Raw genomic sequence first — 20,343 nt, 5'->3', positions numbered from 1 at the left:
GCTCTTGGATTCTCCGTAAGTGACTGCGCGGAGTTGCAGGACTTGAATGGGGAATCGTGGGGATCAGAATGATTTTATAGAAAGAGGCAGAATTACAGTGTTGCATCAGAGGAAAAGAAGCAGAAAGTTAAGGATAAAGGGTGAAATTGCCTTACAGTGGATTTATCAGAGTCCTTAGTAAAATCTTCCTCGTAGTTTCAGGGTCAGGATCTCGCCTTGGCTGCCACATATGGCAGGATGACTTTGTTTTTCAGCTTCCACACAGGAAATGTCAGGAAGACAATGCCTGTCTGTCATAGGCACTAAACCTGCTCCTTGTGGACTACGTAGTCTTAAGTAAACTTTCCACAGCTAGTGTTTTAATGTAATTTGATACCAAAAAGTGTTTCTGAAATTTAAACACCACGTTAAAAGTATTGCAGCCTCATTAGGCATCAGTGCCGTGCCTGACTGCTGAAGTCCCTTGCAAAATTACTGGGACAATAGGCTCCCTGATATTTAAACTCCCCAGAGCAATCTTTCATGGGTTAATCTGTCAGATTCCCCAGTACTTTTAATGCCATTACAGCCTTTAAGAGGTGAGGATAAGAACGGTGCAGTGTCATAGCAAGGCACCCTGTCCCTAGAGCACTATGAAATGTTTCCCAGAAGAGCTCAGCCAACCCAAAGTCCTTCCCTTTCCTTCATGTTCCAGACCTCATAATTCTCTGTCACCTTCTCTTCTTGTGTTCCCTGGGGCCCACCTCTAGGCAGACTCCACCCAGGCACAGAGGCACAGGCTGGAATTTATGTGATGAGAGCACAGAATTAGCTTCCCCCAACTCTTCCTTGGCAGGGTTTTTATCTGAGAGGATCCCTAGCCACCTGGAACTCAAACAAACCTGGTAAAGCTTGATTAAATAATAAAGTCCAGGAAAGAACCCACCAAAAATTTAGTCAATATGGAAAACATAGCTTTTGGGGGAAAAAAATAAAACGAAAGAAAAGAAAAAAGAGAAAAGCAAAAGAAAAAAAAAAGGGAAAAATATCTGTAGTCTGAGAATAAGAAGTTCCCTGGGGAAAGAAGGCACAACTAAATAAATATAATAAATTAGTCGTGTCAAAGACACATAACCTCTAGTGTTGATCACTTTTGTTTTAGAACAAAACCTGCAGGATCAGGCAGCCTTTGTTAGATTTAGAGAAAGATCTCCCATTTTGCAACTAATTTTGGGTAAGAGATAGTGTACAATAAATAAAAGGTCATTCAAACAGTGACCTAGTAAGTATAAATTCTCATGCTCTGCATCACTTGGAAATACACTTACACATCTTTTGTAGCATAATACGGTTGGTCCATTTTAAATCCACTTTGTATTAACTTGTAGAAATTCGTGTCAACCTGAATGCCGGGGTAAGGATTTACACCTGTGGAAATTATCAGAGAATGTGTGTTAGTTCAGAAGCTGCCAGAACCAAGCACTGCTCTTTTGTCCCGCTGCAAGACGTACCCAAGGAGAATATTTCCCACAGCAGTATTCCGTACGACCAGACGTCGCTCTTCATGGTGTACATCCTCTCGAACAAGCTTTCAGGGGCCATCCATTTGACTGGCAGCCGAGCCTGTGCAGACAGGGGCGTGGAGGCCAGGTCAGGCTGTGACACAGGCTGTGACACAGAGTGTGACACAGGCTTTCTGGGTGGCTCACTGTGCTTCTCATTGCCAGCACCACCGATTCATGTTTGCTGTGTGCAAAGCTGTGTCTCTGTCAGCAATCCCCGGACATTCCCATTGCAGAGAGAAATGGGCACTTCCAAAGAGCCAGTTCACCTCATCCATTTCAGATGACTATTTAAGGAAGAGATGAGCTCAGTCCTGGAAGAGCCACCTTCCTTCCTCTGACTCCGAGAGTAGAGTGGCCCAGGTGGAGATGTCCACACTGAACTTTTCCATAAAGTCAGAGGATCTGGAACACCCCCACACATGTGCTGTTGTCCTACACTGTTATTGCCCACAACAGTAAACAACTCCCAGTGCTTCCATCAATGGGTGCTTTAGAAAGAGCACGGGTACCATCTCATTTACAGAACCAGCTTGTTTAGTTTATTATAATCTAAGAATTTGCTTTTGCCAAGGGAAGGAAAAACTGAGATTTCTGCATTGCCCACAGAGATATGCACAAAGCTAACAAGGAATTAAAAAAATTAAAACTTTTCTTTCTTAGTTCCTTATCATTCTTACAATGATATGAAAACCAGAGAGCCCTCATGAACTTACATTGCCCCTGACAATGTAGTTGGAGTCGTTCATGACATCTCTGGCAAGGCCAAAGTCACATATTTTCACCACTTTCCCATGGGTCACCAGAATGTTCCGGGCAGCGAGGTCTCTGTGAATGCACTTAGAAGGAAAGGAAGGATTAATGCTCTGCACCATTTGGTACCAGGGGTGGACAGTTCCCTGCCCTCTGAGCTGGCACCTCCTTCCACTTCAGCAGTTTGGTGGATGGCCAAGCTGGACACTCCCTGGCTGCTGGTGGCAAGGAGACAGGGACAGAGCGGGCACAAATGTTCCGTGCAGTTGCTTCTTACTCAGGGTGCTGCCTAAAACTGCAACCCAGTCTTCCCTGTTAAACCAGGGAAGAAGGTATAGTTCAGGCTTGCCACTGAGCAGCTCTGTTCCTCAACCTGCCTGTTATAAACTGACCTATTTTCAGCATCTTTTCTATCTGAAAAATTTGCTCCCCTTCACCATACCGATTTGGACTCAAGGAATTCCATTCCTTTGGCAACTTGATAAGAGAAGCAAAGAAGGTCTTCAAAAGTGAGCACATTAAAATCCTCTTCTTCATCCACCTGTGTGTTTGCATCCTTAATTTTATCTGTAAAAAATAACCAAAAGTATGAGTTTTCCATGGACTTCCTCACTCTGGTTAATTCCACTGACTGTTTTAAAGGATTTTCACATGCTCCTACCAAGAGCAACGTCACAAAGAGCATCCATCTTTTTTATCCTTCACTCAGATACAAAATAAAGGTGAGTATTTTTGTATTCAAATACTATGCTCACAGCATGAGCAGAAACATAAGCCTCTGATCTCAAGTGTTGTTGAATACTCCTCCAGCAAAACTCCTGCCAGGGCTGAAGAGAAACATGACAGAAAGAGGCCTCTTTTGACACAGAACCTAGTCTGGTCATATCAATAATATAAAAATACAATAAAACAGCATTCCTGAAGATATAATCAATTAATCTCTCACCTTCATCAGAAAACAGCACAATCCCATCTGATCCCAGCATCACATTTCTGTTTTGACTTCTTTGCATGGTTTCAAATTCATCCCCTCTGCACAGAGCTGTGTCCACACTGTACTTCAGGTGAGTCCCTGTCCTGGAGAAGGCAACACATTTTCAAAGGTTTCACACAGTGCATCACATAATCACATAAACTCTTTTGCAGTGAAAAACATGAATAATTGCTACTACTAAAAACCTGGACACAGACATGACTCTTCTCAAAACAGGGAAGAGAAACAAGAGGGTTTTTTGTCTTCTGCAGTCTCCATAAGGAGAATCAAATCTCAGTTCCTCCCAAGGCACTGCTTATTAAAGTATGTGGAGGCACATTCTCAAGAATTCAATAATTTCACCAGTGTACACAGCACAGGTGAGAATGCAGCTTAAAAAGCAATAGCAGTTTTTATAAGTATCAAACTGTTACTAAATTCTTTACCTAGAGTTTTGGTCCTGATGGATATTGTGGTAAAAGCTGAAGTTTTGCTGTTTAAAAATATCTGTCAGTGTCCAGTGAAACTTTTCTCTCTTGCTCCTTAAGTAGTTCAGAAGGTCACCATAGCAACAGTATTCAAATATCAAGTAGATTGGTCCTGAAATAGATGGAAATGTAAATAGCCTGCTGCTATTTATAGCACCCTCCCCATTAAAGCCCTAATGCTGCTTCATTTTCTCTCAGGATTAATCTGTGTTAAAACATCCCAAGCATCTTCCATTCCCAGGTAGATAAGCTGTACTGATAGGCACATAATGAGAATTTGTTTACTGACTATAATGTCCCTTGGAAAGTCTGTGTAACATTGTCCTTGTGATGCATCTCTCATTGTATTGAAAATCCCTTATAGAAACAAAAATCCTTGCCCATCCCAATGGCAGTGAGGAGGACATTGCAGGCTATAAGGATGCAGCATATTTTCTAAACCATGCAGGGCTCAAGCAGAAGATGACTCCTGCTAATTATCTGGATGGTGTGAATTTGTGTCCTTTGACCTACATCCTTTCATCTATCTGTGCAACCTTCATGCTCTGGGAAGATCCTTTTTATTTTTCCCCAAGAAATCCAAGAGTGCTTTGCTGAGGGGACCGAAACGAGGGATACCCCTTGCAAGGGGAGGTGTCTTAAGTAGAGCCCTGGTCAGGACACTTTCTCAAGAAAGGAAAAATGCATTCAGTCCCTGGCCCAGGCAGGCTTGGATAAAAGCCATGACCAGCCAGCAGGAGCTCAGAGTGGTCACACATCACCCTGCCAAGCCTCACTCTGCCACTACTTCTGGCCCAGAAAGACTGCCCATGAATCTGTGGATATTTCTGTCAGAAGGCCACTGTCAAACAAGGTAGGGCATCCTGGAAAAGCTGTAAAGTCTCTCAGAGGATGGATGGGAAAGTCTTGAGAACCATGTAAAAACTGCTGAAAATGGCACTTGGATAAGGCTGGAAGTGTTCCTGCCCTACCCTACCAGACTAAGCAGGTCTTCCCTGCAGCTCTCCTGCCTACACCACCACATCCTGCCCGCTGATCCAGAAGGCAGTGGCAGTCTGTATATATTAAAATCAGCTAAAGCTACTAAGAACAATCTATTTCTCTGCCTTCCTCTTACCACTCACATGTCTGGGCCTGAGAGTGTTGCCACTGATGTAAACAGAGGAAACAAAAGTTAACTGTTCTGCTTGGTCTTTCTGACCAAATAAATAGCCCCGATGGAAAATCTGTCAAGCTTCTCAGTGTCAGGTGTTACAGTTCATGATATGGACCTACACTGGGTGAAACCCTGGCATTTTCCCAGATGGATCTGTTCTTTAGCCTTTCTTCACCCCCTTTTGTTCACCATTGGACTGGCCAGAGAAGCAGGGACAAGAGTAGCTGTGTAAATTACCTCAATGATAACATGAGTCACACATTAATTAATCAATGATGCTACCTCACTACTTTCATCTTAGCCCACCTTAGCTTATTTTTTTCACTCTTCAGTTTTGTTTTTACATTTGGTCCTCTAAAAGGTTTCCCCTCTTTCCATTATTTACTTCTCTCCTTCCTTTTTTGTGTGTCCCTCCTACCCCTGTTATTTTTCAGTTTCTTTTGTTTTCTGTCTATCTTTTAGCTATTTTTAGCCATTCATTGGTGAGCCACATGAATTAAAAAAAATATATAATTTCCTATTATATGAACATAATCATGAATATATATTATATTAACATAATCATGAACATAATCATGTGCATATAAAAATCCCTGACACCAGATAAGTTTTTCCTTTTCACTTAATAACCTGGCTCATACCAGTGCCATCACCACCATAACAGGAAATCCTATTCTACAGAAGGACTGTTGTATCACTTCCTCCCAGTATAATCAGAAATGACCCTTTTCTGTACACATGCAGGGCCTTAAATTTGCTTTCAGTTCATCTTTGTCTTATTTTGGGCCAGCACAGAATTAGTCCTCGTTCTTCTGGTGGTTTTAATTGGTCCTTTTCCACAATTTCAATTTACCTGACAGGGTACAAGCTCCTAGTAGGTTCACAATATTTTCATGGCTTCCAATGTGAGTCATCATTTTCAGCTCAGACATTAGAGCATCTTTTTCTGAAGCATCAGGTTTTTCTGTAAAAGCAATAACACAGACTTGTAAATCTCTGGCAAAGAAATGAAAATTTAAATGTTTGTGATGCTTTGTCACGTGCATTCAAATGCTTTTGTGAGGAGTCAAGACAGCTTGGAGAGAGGCCAGACCGCAGCAGAAAGGAGTATTTGAGGTTTAGTATCCTTATTCATAAGGAGGGATGGAAAGAAACTGGTTTGTGTCATCATCAAGAAAAAGGACTGCAGGAAATTGTGCTGGAAGTTTTGGAAACAAGCTAGGTCAGACACGGCCGGCAAAGGGCTTGGCACAGCTAGGCAGCACTGCAAGAAAAAGGGGCCATACAGCAAGGATCACAGTCACCAATATAACCAGCAGGCTAATCTGCCCTGGGAATTTGCATTTCTCCTCTTTAGAGGCTCCACACAACACAGACCTTCTGTAGTGTGTAGGGCAAAATGCAACGTGCTGCAGGATGGAGGCACTTCAGCATTACCTTCCCAAATGAGATAGGGATTTTAAAGCACCTTGAAAGGATTTGGAAGCCAAGCATTTGTGAGGTGTAACTGCTTAAAGTTTTCTCTATAAGGGGGATTTCTAATGCCTCTTCTACTTTGGAGATACTAGAGTGCATCACTGCTTGTGGAAGGCACCAGAGTTTATCATACCTTTTAGCATTTTGACTGCCACCTGGACTGAATCTCCTGCATTGTTAATTCCATAAGCTGTTGCAGTCACTACTTTCCCAAAGGCCCCAGAACCAAGGACCTGTCCTACAAGACACAAAATGTCAGTATTATTTGCTGCTGGTACAGCACAGACTACTGCTCCAGTATTGAGATTTACCTTATGGATTGCTCACCAAATTCCAGATTTTCCCTGGGAAATTCCCATTTTATGTCATATTCAAATTCTCTGAAGTCGATGTAGATGTATTCATTATCTGATGGCCCTATCATCTGTATCATTTGCCACTGGCTTTCATATTTGAATTGCTTTGGAAGAAAAAAAACACACAATGAAATAAGCCTTAGAGAAGAAACAGCCTGGTAGAAACAAAAGAAGGAAGGTCAGGTATTTATGTTTGCTTTTACCTTTTTGTATTTAAGAAAAATGAATACAAACAAAAAAGCGATCAAGAGGAGAAAAAATCCAACGGAGACATAGAATGCAGCATTGTCCAGGGGTGAAGAAACAGCTCCTGCAACTTTAAAAGACACATATTACTACCCACTGAAACAGAGTTTGTGTGTACAGCTGAAAATGCAAAGAGAGCCCACAGTCAGTTCTGGCAGTCTGCAGCCCTCTCACACCCAAGCCTCTTCTGCATGGGGAGAGAGATGCAGCTGTATGCAAAGCAAGATGGGCAGTGGGCATTAAGTTCTGGGTAATTCTGATATCTGTTCTCATTAAAAAAAAAAAAAGGGGAAAAAAAAAGAGCTAAATCCATTAATAAACCTAAATGCATGGAGGTATTGCTGTGATCCTTGGATTGAACTTACTGAGCACAAACAGGAATAAGGTGTTGATTGGTAGATGAACATGCAAACATGAGACCTACCCTCATTTTTTTCTTGTTTCTAAAAGCATGGGTATTATGATTAGTTTCTATTCTAATTCCATCATGAATGCTCAAACTCTGACAGTATTCACAGCTTCTGTCCACTGTAGTCAAAAGCACCAAACTTCTTGTTCATCATGACAAAGGAAATCCCTGTCCTGCAAATACCTGGGTGTTTCAAAACAAATCCTGGTGCTACAGCATGCTCCCTCTAACTGAATATTTTTCTCTAGGGAATACATATGGTGTTACAAGTACAAAGTGCAAATAATCATTTCTGGTTCAATGGGGAAATAACCTGTGATTCCCTTGACAAGAAGAGAGACTACCTAACCAGGATATAACCTTCTGTCTCCTGCCTACAGCAGTTTGAGAAGGTCTCTTTCCTAGTACTCCTGCTTTCCAGACAGGGATTGACCCCTCAGTGGGTCTGTTTGCTCAGCCATGATCTTGTTTGGGTGTGCAGTGACCTCCATGGGTGAGGAGAGCTCCCATGGGCATTTCTGGCAGCACCACAGGGACCTACAGGAAAGCAGCAAGGGATAGCACATGCCACCAGCTACCAAAGTGCCTTTAGCTCTTGCCAAAGATGATTCTTCCTGATTTCATGTAGGGATGACTAAAGAAAAATAAGAAATCAGCCTCAAATAATGCCATGGCTCCATCCTGCGCTTCCTTTTTTTTTTTTTTTTTTTCCTGTTTGTTTTAATGAGGGAGACCTCTGCTTTGGGCCTAGAGAAAAGAGAATTGTGTCTCCCATTCACCCACCACTTCTGACACTGTGTACATACAGAGCTCGTGTTTTACCTGCAATGCCATTGCACAGTCAGCCATTTAGCCAAATGAAAAGTACTGTAGGTTCTACCATGCCAGCTTTAGTTGAGAAAACCCGTGCTAAAACACTGGCTTGTGGTACCTGACAGGCTAATGAAACTCTTTTCACAGGCTGAGCCAGCTGAATTGTTTGCACAGCACTCCACTGAGAAGGTTGTTGCTGTCTCCTTTATGTATAAAGTACTGCTTGAAATCCACGACCCCAGGGATCTCCTCTCTGGCAAGAAGTTCTGAATCCCCTCTGTGATTTCCTCTGTGCAGCTGAAAAAGGAAGCAGACCAGTTTTGATTTTTAGCTTTTTAAGTGACATTTGGCAGCGGAGAAGATGAGAAGTTTCAAAACATGTCTTATGTGTGTGTTGGGAGAGAAGAAAGGAAAGGTCTTGTGTTTTGTCAGCGATAGAGTGAGACCTCTGGTCACTCACCAGTCTCATTTTTGGTGATGGACATGGCAGGGCTGGCAGGGACTGAGCTACCTCCTACACTGGGCTCACTGCCACTCTCCACCACTGCCTTGGCAGGGTACTTGCACCCCCTGAACTCTGGAACCTCCGTAGATTTCACAACTGACACAACCCCCCATACCTCATCTATTCCCACTGGTTTCATTTGCCTCAAAACATTCAAACCACTGAGCAGCTGCAAATGAGCCACTGCTAAAACTATAAATGCAATATGAACCCAGAGCAGAAATTCTAACTCCTTTCACTGAAGGCAAGTCACTCCACCCATGAAGTTTCTCTCACTCGTGATGGAGAGCCTCCATCTACCCAGATGGAGAGCATTAATGATATGTAGAAAGAGGGAACTTGATACTTGAGGGAAAGGTGGTCCACAAATATAATTTTGACTTCTAACTTTTCTATCATTCATCAACTTACTGTGTAATTTACTCTCCACATAAATAAATTAGGAGATAAGGAATAAATTTATTCAGCTCTACTCATAGCACTAGCTTCTACATTTGGAAGTTCCTCAGAAAAGATATGTCACAGCATTTTCTTCCCAGAAAGATGATTTAAGGGGTATTTTAAACCCACTCTCTGCATGTTTTTTTTCCTCTTCCATTTCTGCAGAGATTGATATAAGAAAGCCTTTTAAGAGGTATGGATAAGAAAATTGTCTAGGTATTTTTGTATGTCTAGCTAAAATAAATACTTTAGAGTTTATCCACAATCTTACAAAGGAAAATTTGACTTAGTATTCTTCTGCACCATGGGATCATTAGTTTCTTGGCATATCTAAAATAAAAATTGCAGAGTTCACAAATCAGGTCAAAGCCGTTTCAGCATTTTTTTAAATTTTAGAGCCTGACTCATTCCCCTAAATAAACAGAGGAGATGGAGACACTATTACTAACTTCACTGGAAATACTCTCACTAACTTAACTGGGAGCACTCTCACTGACTTCAGTGGTTTTGGTAACAGGTCACCATAGCAGGTCTTTTAACCAAAGCTTAACCAATTAGTCAAGCCTGTATTAACCAATGCATTCCCTGAATCCCTATAACTTTGATAGGCTAAGAGGAAAACTTAGATTGGACTTTGTTACCCCTTAACAGTTGATACAAACCCAGCGGGGTCTATTTTGGTGCAAAGAGCCCAAGACACACATCTTTATAGACTTCATTTGATGGCAATAAAACAAAGGAAAACTTCCCCTAATATTGGTGGTTTGGTTCCCCTGGAGTAGGACAACCTGTTAAATGCACAGAGTGAAGTGTGCATTTTACATTTAGTTTGTTACAGGCTGGTCTTCATGTAATCAAGGATAACTCAGATAGTCTTTGCAATGAATAAAATGAAAGAGAGAAAGTTGTTTACTTGGATGAGTTCAGTTCAAGACAGTTCCTCCAAACCCAGGATGAGGCAGGGTAACCTTCAGCAACACAGGAGATCTGCTTGAACAACAGCTGCATCCTTATTTCAGGCTTTCCTGCAATAAGACAACACAAGGCTTAAGGACGTGGCTTAGTGGTATACTTGGGAGTGCTGGGTTAATGGTTGGAATCTATGTTCTCAAAGATCTTTTTCAACCTAAACAATTCCATGATTCTGTAAGACAATTTCTGGCAGCACTTCAAGTGACAAAACCCTGTAACACTTGTGTGGCAATGTTATATCTGCTGAGACCAAGGTCTGCTTCTGTTTCCAAAATAAAAAGCTGCATGTCACAGTTAGAGCTGGGTGTAACTCAGAGTCCTCCTCCTTCCTTGGTTTTGTGGATGGCAGTGTGGCAAGGCAAGGGGAGCAGCCACTTCTCTGTATGGGCACAGCCAGACCAAAACAATGGCAGACCCAAAATTAGAAATCTTGACTTCTGCTTTTCTGACTTGGACTAACCAGCTGGCCCTAGGACTGCCCTGGCACTGAGGTTCTGGGTGTCCAGCTCGTACAAAATGTGCACAGAAGACCCTTGTATAAATTATATATCACAAAGAAAGCCCCCAGACCTGGAGCAAGGGAGAGATGCTGAAGTCATGTGGCAGAGCTGAGATGACAGAGAGCATTGGTCAGGGCTGTGCATGTGTGTGAATTGTGGGCAGGGGTGTATGAGGTTCTGCAGCCCAAACATACACCAGAGTGTTACACACCAGAGGGAGTCCACATTAACTACATTAACTCCTAAATGCCATTAGGGAAAAAATGTCATAAACATGGCATAGAAAGCTAATTCCTAACTGGGAGAAGGGTTTCCTCCCAACTCTGTATCTCCTGTGCTTTCTGCAGCAGTCAAATATGTTCCAGCTTTTCAGAGATAGAATAGTTACTGTATTTTACTGTGTTCCTAGGCTTGTAGTTTTCTTAAGCATTAATTTTTCTCAATATGCAACTGATTCCTCGTATTCTGTTTATGGTAGACTAAAGGGAGGAAAAAAATTAATAACTTTCTCCTCCTTTTTCTGTTCTCCATCCCTAACTGACACAAGAAATACAGCCCACAAGCATCTAGTGTCTTTCTCTGACCCAGTGCTTGGATTTCAGCAGTGTGAAGAGAATCAGTTTTTGCCTTTTGATCCTCCATTTTAAGCAATAAATCTATGTAAATGAAATAGGGAATATCAATAAAAAACCCCATAATAGCTCAATTTATACCAGTGATAAAATCCCAGACTTTGCCAAATCTTCGGCAATAGTTTTGTTACTTACTTCTCACATACAGAGTGAATTTTTTTGTTACAGCTGCATCATCATTTTCAGCATAAAATACATATATCCCAGACTGGTGCTGATGGTTGCAGAACTTCGATGAAGTGCTGTGGAACAAAGGCAAAAAAGGGAAAAGGACAAAATACTGACTTGAAAAATATTTCAAATGCAGTCAAGACTCACATATAGGTTTGAAACAATTCAGCATCTTCTCATGAAGAATACAAAGGAAATTATTTTTGCTTAGAGAATATAAATCTCAGAATCTAACTGTGCTGGTGAGAAGATATTTTTTTTCCCTGCAGTATTGATTTAATTCTGCATTTTTTCTCTCACTCTTCCTGGAGTGCACGCAGGCTGTCAAGCTGTGATTTTGTTACTAATTCATTGGATGACAAGACACACCCAGGCACATCTGCTAAGACCAGCAAAGGATCAAACTTTCTTCTCTCCCAGGAACTTTGATGGCAGTTTCTAGTTGATGTGATAGATGGTGTTAGGAAACAACAACAACAGGGAGGAACGTAAGAGACAAACATCTCCAAATGGAAAGATCTCACATAGGCTCAGGAAAGCAATCATCATAGGTTCATTGTCAATGAGATGAAACACCAACCCTCAAGGTCATTCTGCAGGAAAAAACCCAGCCTTTTACTAATCCCTATGGCCTTTGAGCCAGTGGATGGCAGGAAACAAAGACCAAACCATGCAGGAGACAGCTTGTGACAATGGAGATGGCCAGGAGGGGCTCTAGCAAGTCTCTGGGCTGAAACAAACAACAAAGAGCTGCAGAGAATTTACGATTCAAGCCTGGCTGTCCTGTTGTGTCACTGGTGTATGGGACATGGGATGAGGCAGGGAGAAGGGAATATGCCTTTTTACAGTGATGGTATCCTATTTCTGTGTTTCCAACTAGCTTATTGCTATAGGACAATTGTCAGCTTTGAATAGCAGATAATGCAGTTCATCAGCCTTAGAAAAGCATCCTTAGAAAATGTCTCTTAGGTATAGCTGCTGACAATTTGGGGATAGAGGTTTCTGCTGACAACTCGATGGTTACCATGTTGAAGGTCCCCAACTCTGTTTTAGTGAAAAAGGCAAGCAGGAACATCAGAGAGTTTGAAGAGAGAAGGAAAAAAACCCAAACAGATAGTCCATATCAGCAATATGCAAAGCAGGAGAAAAAAGTAATGAGATCAATCTAGAGAGCTGAAATCGGGATATTTCTCCTTAAGCTACATACATACAAAGGCACCAAGTATCACCCTGAAATTCTAAACCAGGAGAACTCTCCTTGAAGCCACTGGCAATTTTGTCTTTTGACTAAGGCCACATTTTCATATAGTTATTGACTTTTGAATGTCTTGATCTGAAATGGCCTTAACGATGTCTCCGAACTCATGGATTTTTTAAAGTCAGAACCCTTTTAAGCTGCCTCAAAAAAGATACTGAAGACAAGAAAAAAAAAGAACCAATCAAAAAATAATTAGTTGCTTTTGAAATCCCAGGTTGGAAGGATTATATCCTAATGAAATAATCAGAAAAAAAATTAACACAGTATCTTCCCTACCTGAAAATATGAGGGGATGTGACCTAAGTACTATAAATTTAGCAGAGAACATTGTGTGTATGAAGAGTCAGAAGCTCTTGGGGGGGAAGTGAAAATCAGCAGTGTGCTATAACAGAGAGCCCACAAAAGTAAATAGAAAATGGAAATTCTGAAGGAATGTCTGAAAAGACGCTGTAAGTGTAGTGACAGGAGAGACGGATCACTGGGCTTTGAGATGAAAAGCTGAAAAACAGTACAGAGTTAATTATTAAAATTTAATATGATCTTTTATCTGAAGGAATAATTTTACAAGAGACTGGCAGAAATTAAAAGAATAAAAACAGGAAATGAAAAAGGATATGAAAGGAACAAAGTAGAAGTGCTGGGAGACAGGATTACACAGAAATCAACTAGAACGTGCAAAGTGAGACTCACAATGTGTTTAGATATGTGACGACCTTTTTTGTGTTGCTTTGAGAAACTTTCTTCTTTAAAATCACATTGAAATCTGCAAGGCTACAGCTTTCAGGCAGAATCTCCTGACTTCCCTACCTCTTGCTGCTTCTGTGTGCTTCAAACTGAATGAAATATGTACCCCTACTCTTTGTCCTCAGGACAGAGACATGTCCATCCAATGCTTGTACTCAGACAAAATTGGATTGTTGTGAGGGATGTCTGCACAAAAGGATGTACATGTCAGATGAAATAATCAGCAAATTCAAGTGTTTTCCCCTTTATTTTGTTTTTCCATGAAATAAATAGGATGCAAATAAATGAAAAGAATAACTACCAAAAATAAACATAAAAAATCCTGTTCGTCCCACAGCACTGTCAGACAAATGGCCAAGTTATCTGCTTGAAGAAGCCACCAGGACACTCCCCAGCAAAGCTTGGTGGCTGTGGCTTGTGCCTGTGGCTGAGCCAGCCGGGACACACGGCTCCAGGGACACGAGCTGGCCTTTCCCCCTCCAGCAGGTGGTGATCAGCACTCAGCAACTGCTGCCTTCTGCAGTGATGGCTCTGAAGTGACCCATAAAGCCCAGGCCAGCAGTTGCACCTTACTGACTAATGACAGCTGCCTAAACTATTTCAAAAGTTCTCAATATAATTATTGTTGGCACAGTCTGCAGCACCTAATTCTTATCTGCATTCAATTTACACCCACTGTCAGTCATCCAAGCAAAGCTGAGTCCTGCTGGTACAAGCAGTGAGGAGGGGTGTGTATCAGCTGCAAAGCAAATCACCCCGTGTTATCAGCTGGAGGGAGGTACCTGTTGGACGAGGATGAGCAAATGCTCCTGGCTGTCCCCTGAGACCTCATTTCCAAAATCAGTCTTGTCACAAGGCACAGTTCTGCCAAGCCCATGTCAGGCATTGCAGATTAGTCACCAACACCCACCCAGTGCTATCAAAGTTTGCTGACAGCCCTCACTTTATCAGCAGGGACAGAGTTCCTGTGGCCATTGCCAGGAGATGACAATTTGCTAACCTGAACTGAGCTGTCTCTGAACTTCACTGAGGTCTGACTCCAATACACAACCTGATGCAGATGAAAAGGCCAGTCTGTTGCAAAGATAACTTGACAAGCTAGTGGATGAAGTCAAAGGTACCAAAATACTACGGAAAGAAATCGTAAAAAGTGTAATCAAGGCTTTGACACAGCTTTATGCAGATGATGACAGAGGTTTTAAGAATATGAGAAGGAACCAGAGCAGCTGCATTAGCTTCTGCCTACAGCCTGCTCACTTTTAATGTAAAAACTTGAAAAGAGCAGCTTGGCTTTACTTTCACTGAGGTGAGTAAGAGCTGTTACCTGCAAAGCCATGGGACTACTGTGAAAGAAACCCTGAAGGAAATTAGATAATGTTATCAAGAAATTAGAGAGCCTAGGGAATGGAGAAAACATTAGCCTTAAACAGGATTCATGCCAGAAGTCCATTGTAGGAAATAACAGAAAAGGTAGATAACCAACAGGTTTATTCAAAACATGTTTTGCTGCAGCAGCGGAAGAATCCATGACCTGGGTAACGAGCAGAACAGCATGTTTCTGTGACACAGGCACGGGCCAGCAGAGCTAGCAGAGCCCTGGGAACTACAGCACCCTGCACTTGGTCTGAGCTGTTTGAAAGACACTGGGAACATCATCAACAACAGGATGAGAAAATGGGAACATGCAGAACTTGTGATCCAGAATGAAAACTGCAACAGATCTGTAATTCAGAATTTATGTTAGAGAGAAGGGGAATGGCAAAATGCATATAAACTTAAGGGTTGCTGGATGCCTAATTAGCAAAGGGTTTATTAAAAACAGATAATAAAGTGATTCTATAAGTTATCTGTGCGAACTGTTGTTCAAAGCCAAAGTTACATGAGTGCCTTTTGTTAACAGTCTCACCATGTGGGCCATTCATATTTTAAAAACACAAAGTACAAAACATCAACAGTAATGGTCCAAACGATATATAAAGAAAAAACACTATTATATTAAATTATTACAAAATATTCAAATACCTGTATCCATCCGCACTGGAACTTTGCATACATGGAAATGTTTTATTGGAATATAGCCACATGCATCTAACTGGAGGATATGCTGTAAAGTTAACCTCAAAGCAAAACTCTTCCTCACCAATTTCAAAATCTTCTTTAGAGTCAGTTATATTTATAAATCCCTTTTCTGGAGAAAAAAAATGAAAGGAAATTTGTATTAGAAAGGTTGGACTTTATGAAGACATTTTAGCATCTGTATGCTTTTCATGTTGATTATCACAAGCAAAAACCATGTCACATCACAAAAGGTATTCTGTTAATCAAAATAAGAGAGTGCTTCAAAATAGTGCTGAAATACTGTCACCATGTTCAGTTGCAGACAAATGAGTTGAGCCTGATGAAGCTGCATATTTGGTCAGGCCAGAGCAATTCCAAAATGGCCTGACATTTCTCTTCAGTCTAACCTAGAGTCACAGGGCCAATAATGTAATTATTTAGTTTGGTTTGGGTCTGTAGTCCAGGTGTTAAGCACTGCAATTCCTGGCTCTCTTTCTACAGGAACAAAACCAGGTGGCACCACCATCATAATCAGTAGTTCTTTCTCCTTCCCTGAAATAAGCTGAAGATTTTGCAAATGAGGCTTGTAGCTGCTCCTTTATTTCTCCATTTAAATCAACACATTTTTTTAAATTACACAAGATGAGAGCAACATGGAAAAATGTTTTGAAGAGGTCCATGAACCATGTGCTGCTGGCATTTGCCCTGCTGGGGTGGGATTTGTTTCACCTAGTGGAGATGTCAAAAGCTCTGTGATCCACCTAAGCTACTTGTTTGGACTGATAAACTCAGTGGAATGAAAAAGGCATATTCAGATGAATCCCATCCTAAAGCAGAAGAAGACAAAGATGTACTGAATCACTTCTGGAAATACTGTTTCTTGGCACTGACTGATGAAGGAACCAAGTCACAGCTGGGGCTAGATGTCTCATGGCTTGGAATGAATCCTGCCCAAAGAGACTGAACAGCAGACGTGTTGGGGAAGGCTGCCCTAAAGACACCAGTGGGGCTAGGATCAACTCTGTAAAGATCACAGAACCACATACATTGGAAGAGATATGTAGTCAAACTCCTGCCCAGAGCAGATCCAGCTAGATGAGGTTGCTCAGAGCCATGTCCTGCTTGGTTTGGGTATCTCCAAGGACTGTACAACCTCTGGAAAATTTGAGGTGGTGTTTAATCAGCTACATGGTGAAAAACGACACTATAAAAATATTGCTGGACCTGTTTTTCCCTTTTGAGTGTTCTTTTTTTTCTGATTGTAACCCTACATTCTACTTGAAGTTTTATCTGTCTTAGCCTACTTATTACTTGGAAACTCCCATAAAACCCACAAACATATCAGTATTTCAAAACAAGAAACTATTGCTTTCATGAGTACTCTCCTATTTTTTGATATTAAAGGCTTATTGATTTTATACACAGAGCCTTCATCTTTTGGTCCTCATCCTTCCAGGCAGAATATCATCTCTGAGTGTACTGTTAACAACACAACCAGCCAAGAGTAAAGACTTTCTCCAGAGAGCATATAAGGACCTTGGAACAATGTAGGCCATTTCTCTGGAAAACAATTAAGAAACAACCAGTAGTTTCTTTATTGGAGGAGAAAGAAAATGGCACATTATTGCTTGGTTTATTATTTTTGGCAGGCTTAAGTGTATTTTTGACTATTTGCACTTAGCAATGACAAAGAGGTGAGGTGAAACTCTTGAGGATGAACAAGTCCCTGTGTTCCTCATATTTTTGTATTTTTTGCTTTTAATATAATGCGCTGCAAAATAATTTACATATTCCTGAACTAAGATTGTGTAGTGCTAAAAATTCTTTGTTTAACGCTGGTGGAAACTGAACATAAGACCTGCAGTAACAAAGAGCCTCACAGTTGTGATTGTTGGCATGATCTCTGCTGTGCTTTGAAGTGGCCTAACCACCCTGCCTGACCTGATGGTCACACAAAATGGGAAAAATTGGTGAGGTATCAATCACCAAAGAACAAATGAAAGCAGTCTGGCTGCAAGGCATTATTAGAGATTTGAAGAGCCCCCATCCATACAGCTGTGATAGCCAGGCTCCCCAGGAAATGGAGTGTGGGCCAACCAAATCAGTTTTCTCTTGGATAAGTTACACCATGATGATTCCCAGTGAAGCTACAAGTGTCAAATCATGCACAGTAATGGTTTAAAGGTGGCATGCTGATTGTTTCAGAAACTGCTACCCTAAGACATGAGCAACTGAGTGAAATCTGTATCTGTATCACTGCTGGAATGGAATCTGCATTGTTAGCATAAATTCACACCCACAGTGATTCTCATTAACACATTAGGCTAAATGCTGGGATGGGTCAGAAGCACAGGATATTCCTGTAGAACCTTGGAGAGAGAAGCACAGCTGTTAGCTTGGTATGACAACATCACCCACTTTAATCCACCCTGTAAGTAAACAAATAGATGTTTTCACCAGCAAAGACAATGAACCCTCAGCAGTTTTGTTGGGATAAAGGGGTTTTAAGGAGGGCACAGACAATCAATATAGGTTGGTGCATTGCGGTGAAAAAAATACCCTGCTCAGAAATACAGCCTTCTAGGGACAGCAACTCCAATATTTCCTCTGACTGTCACCCATGCTCACACCTGATAGTTCACAGATCCCAGAAGCCGCTCTTTCTGACCTATGCACAGCCACAGACAAAAAAGAGGATCTTGCCCTACCTCTACAGTACATCCTCACCCCATGTTCCTGTTTACCAAGGAGATGTGTGTAGAAAAAAATGCACAGGTATTGTAGTCAGTTATTGTAAATGATGAGAGAACTTCCTGCTCAGCAGTAGGCATAAGCTGAAAAGAGGATATTGCTCTGGGAAAGCAATTTCTGAAGAGGCTGGGGTAAGCATTCTCACTTCCTACCATACCTAGCCTAGGTGTCGTAAACCCTGAGAGCAGCTACATCTAAGGTCAAACATGTGGTGACTGCTCCAGAGAGCCTTGTTTGCAGGGCTGGAGGCTCCAGCTCCAGGCACACCAGTCACTGAATTACATCCTGTACCTACTCCAGCAGCATGGCCCTTCCAACAGCTTTCCTTTCCATGCCTTATTTCCAGACCTAGGCCTATTTGTACATTATTTCCATCTGAGAAACCAAGTTTGCAGTTGAGGCTGCTCTCAACTAAGTTCAACAGAGCTGACTTTTAAATCAGCATGTTGCTTAAGTAGGATGAGATTTGCCTTTTAAAATTACAGCTCTGTGGCACACTGGCTGAGAGTCACCAACACGTGAGATGAATCCCAGCCTGTGTTTCTAGAAGATCCCATTGAAACAGTCATACAGACTGCATGTCCAAACAGTGCCATTTCATTGCACCTCTAAAAGCACTGTCTTTTAAAGGGAATTATTTGAAAAGCAATATAAAGAAAAGGTTAATTGTATTCAGGTACCAGAATGACTCAGTTCAGATTAATCTCTTGGCTCTCCTGGATTGCTTGGAAGTGCAAACAGACTTTTTCCTTGGTAAGGGAACTACAAACATACAGTGCATATCTGCAAGTAAAGAACAGACACACGGAAAACAAAGCAAAACAGCTGAGAGAGACAAAATTAACGCCAGGGATTGGAATTACCTAGAACTGTGATCAAAGCAGTTTGATTTGGATGAGCAGTAGAAGAGCAGGTGTAATGTCCACTGTCATTTCTTTCTGCTGCTGGAACAAACACATGCTGGACCCGAATTGCTGACAAGTTTGCTTGATATTCTAATCCTTCAAAGCAGCAACCCTGGTTTTCAACAGAGATTCACATTTAATCAGTTGATAGTGCCCGATACAACCTATTTTAAGTTATGCCCTGTCTTTTTACCTGCTCAACTTCTCTGTTTTCAAAAGATAGTTGTATTCTGAATTTATAATTATGGTGAACAGCTCTGCATCTGATCAGCAATGGTTCCCCAACCTTAAGTAGTAGTTCAGGTAAAGGTGCTGCTTGTCTTCCATTTAAATCTACAAAACCAAAAACATAGACACTGAAACAGCCATCACTTTGTCTGGAAAATGCTCAGTTAGATCAACATTTTTTCTGCTAATGCTGTATGGATATTAATTTTTACAATGTAATGATAATTACCATAATCATGAAATTAGTAACTTTCACGGATTTAGATGTCTCAAAAAAAATTTTGTCACGATTCACAAGACACCTCTAGGGTACAATGCAGCATAGAGCTTATCTCAGGTTGGGTTTATTTAAAAAAACAGGCAAGCAAATCTGAGTGCATATATTAATTAATAATTATATATAAATATATATGTTTGAGAACACTTTAGAGAGCTTTTCCATGCACACAGTCCTAAAAGCATGAACAAAAAGTCAATACAAGTATAGCAAATATAGAAAGGCGAGAAGCTTTTTACAGAGACCACAAAAAGCTATGGGAATTAGGTTTTAAACATGTGACAGAGCAATGATATTCACTGTTAGCTTTATTCCAGTGATTACAAACAAGTAGCTTAGACCAGAAATCATGCTCAGTTGGGTAGTGCAACTAACTTCAGCAGCAGGATGGAGCTCACATGCAAGTAAACCTCAGAGGGAAGTTACCTATTGTAAAGAGGCTGGTGCATTCTCTGCCCAGGACATTGACTGCACAGCACCATATGTAAGTTTGAAATAATTCATGTTGCACCATCTGGATGCCATCTATTTCTCCAGTTTCTTCATGCCTTTTATAAGGGCAACTGCAATTACAGGCATAATTATTCATTGACTCATTTGGTTAACCGCAAGCAAATAAATCTGATAAATCTCTAAGCCATGAGAATATGCAAACAATAGTGGGAAAACTGGATTTCACATATTGAATAA

General features: G+C 41.2%; 1 protein-coding gene across 1 annotated transcript in view; it reads right to left on the bottom strand.

Annotated features, from left to right (window-relative positions):
* FLT3 (fms related receptor tyrosine kinase 3) overlaps positions 1 to 20,343 on the bottom strand; it is a gene marked incomplete at both ends in the record, with an annotated part of 28,016 nt that overhangs the window by 952 nt on the left and 6,721 nt on the right. Inside the window, 17 exons of the mRNA XM_084201013.1 lie at positions 1,308 to 1,407; positions 1,491 to 1,602; positions 2,258 to 2,380; positions 2,737 to 2,861; positions 3,241 to 3,371; positions 3,714 to 3,867; positions 5,765 to 5,875; positions 6,521 to 6,625; positions 6,715 to 6,847; positions 6,947 to 7,059; positions 8,330 to 8,508; positions 10,071 to 10,182; positions 11,397 to 11,503; positions 15,457 to 15,622; positions 19,107 to 19,260; positions 19,342 to 19,481; positions 20,080 to 20,216. Of these exons, the coding sequence (XP_084057139.1) occupies positions 1,308 to 1,407; positions 1,491 to 1,602; positions 2,258 to 2,380; positions 2,737 to 2,861; positions 3,241 to 3,371; positions 3,714 to 3,867; positions 5,765 to 5,875; positions 6,521 to 6,625; positions 6,715 to 6,847; positions 6,947 to 7,059; positions 8,330 to 8,508; positions 10,071 to 10,182; positions 11,397 to 11,503; positions 15,457 to 15,622; positions 19,107 to 19,260; positions 19,342 to 19,481; positions 20,080 to 20,216 (2,202 nt within the window). The remainder of the gene's footprint in view (positions 1 to 1,307; positions 1,408 to 1,490; positions 1,603 to 2,257; positions 2,381 to 2,736; positions 2,862 to 3,240; positions 3,372 to 3,713; positions 3,868 to 5,764; positions 5,876 to 6,520; positions 6,626 to 6,714; positions 6,848 to 6,946; positions 7,060 to 8,329; positions 8,509 to 10,070; positions 10,183 to 11,396; positions 11,504 to 15,456; positions 15,623 to 19,106; positions 19,261 to 19,341; positions 19,482 to 20,079; positions 20,217 to 20,343) is intronic.

Source organism: Fringilla coelebs (assembly GCF_963513975.1).
Source record: "Fringilla coelebs genome assembly, chromosome: 2".
Lineage (NCBI taxonomy): Eukaryota > Metazoa > Chordata > Aves > Passeriformes > Fringillidae > Fringilla > Fringilla coelebs.
This window is presented reverse-complemented; position numbering and strand designations above follow the sequence as displayed.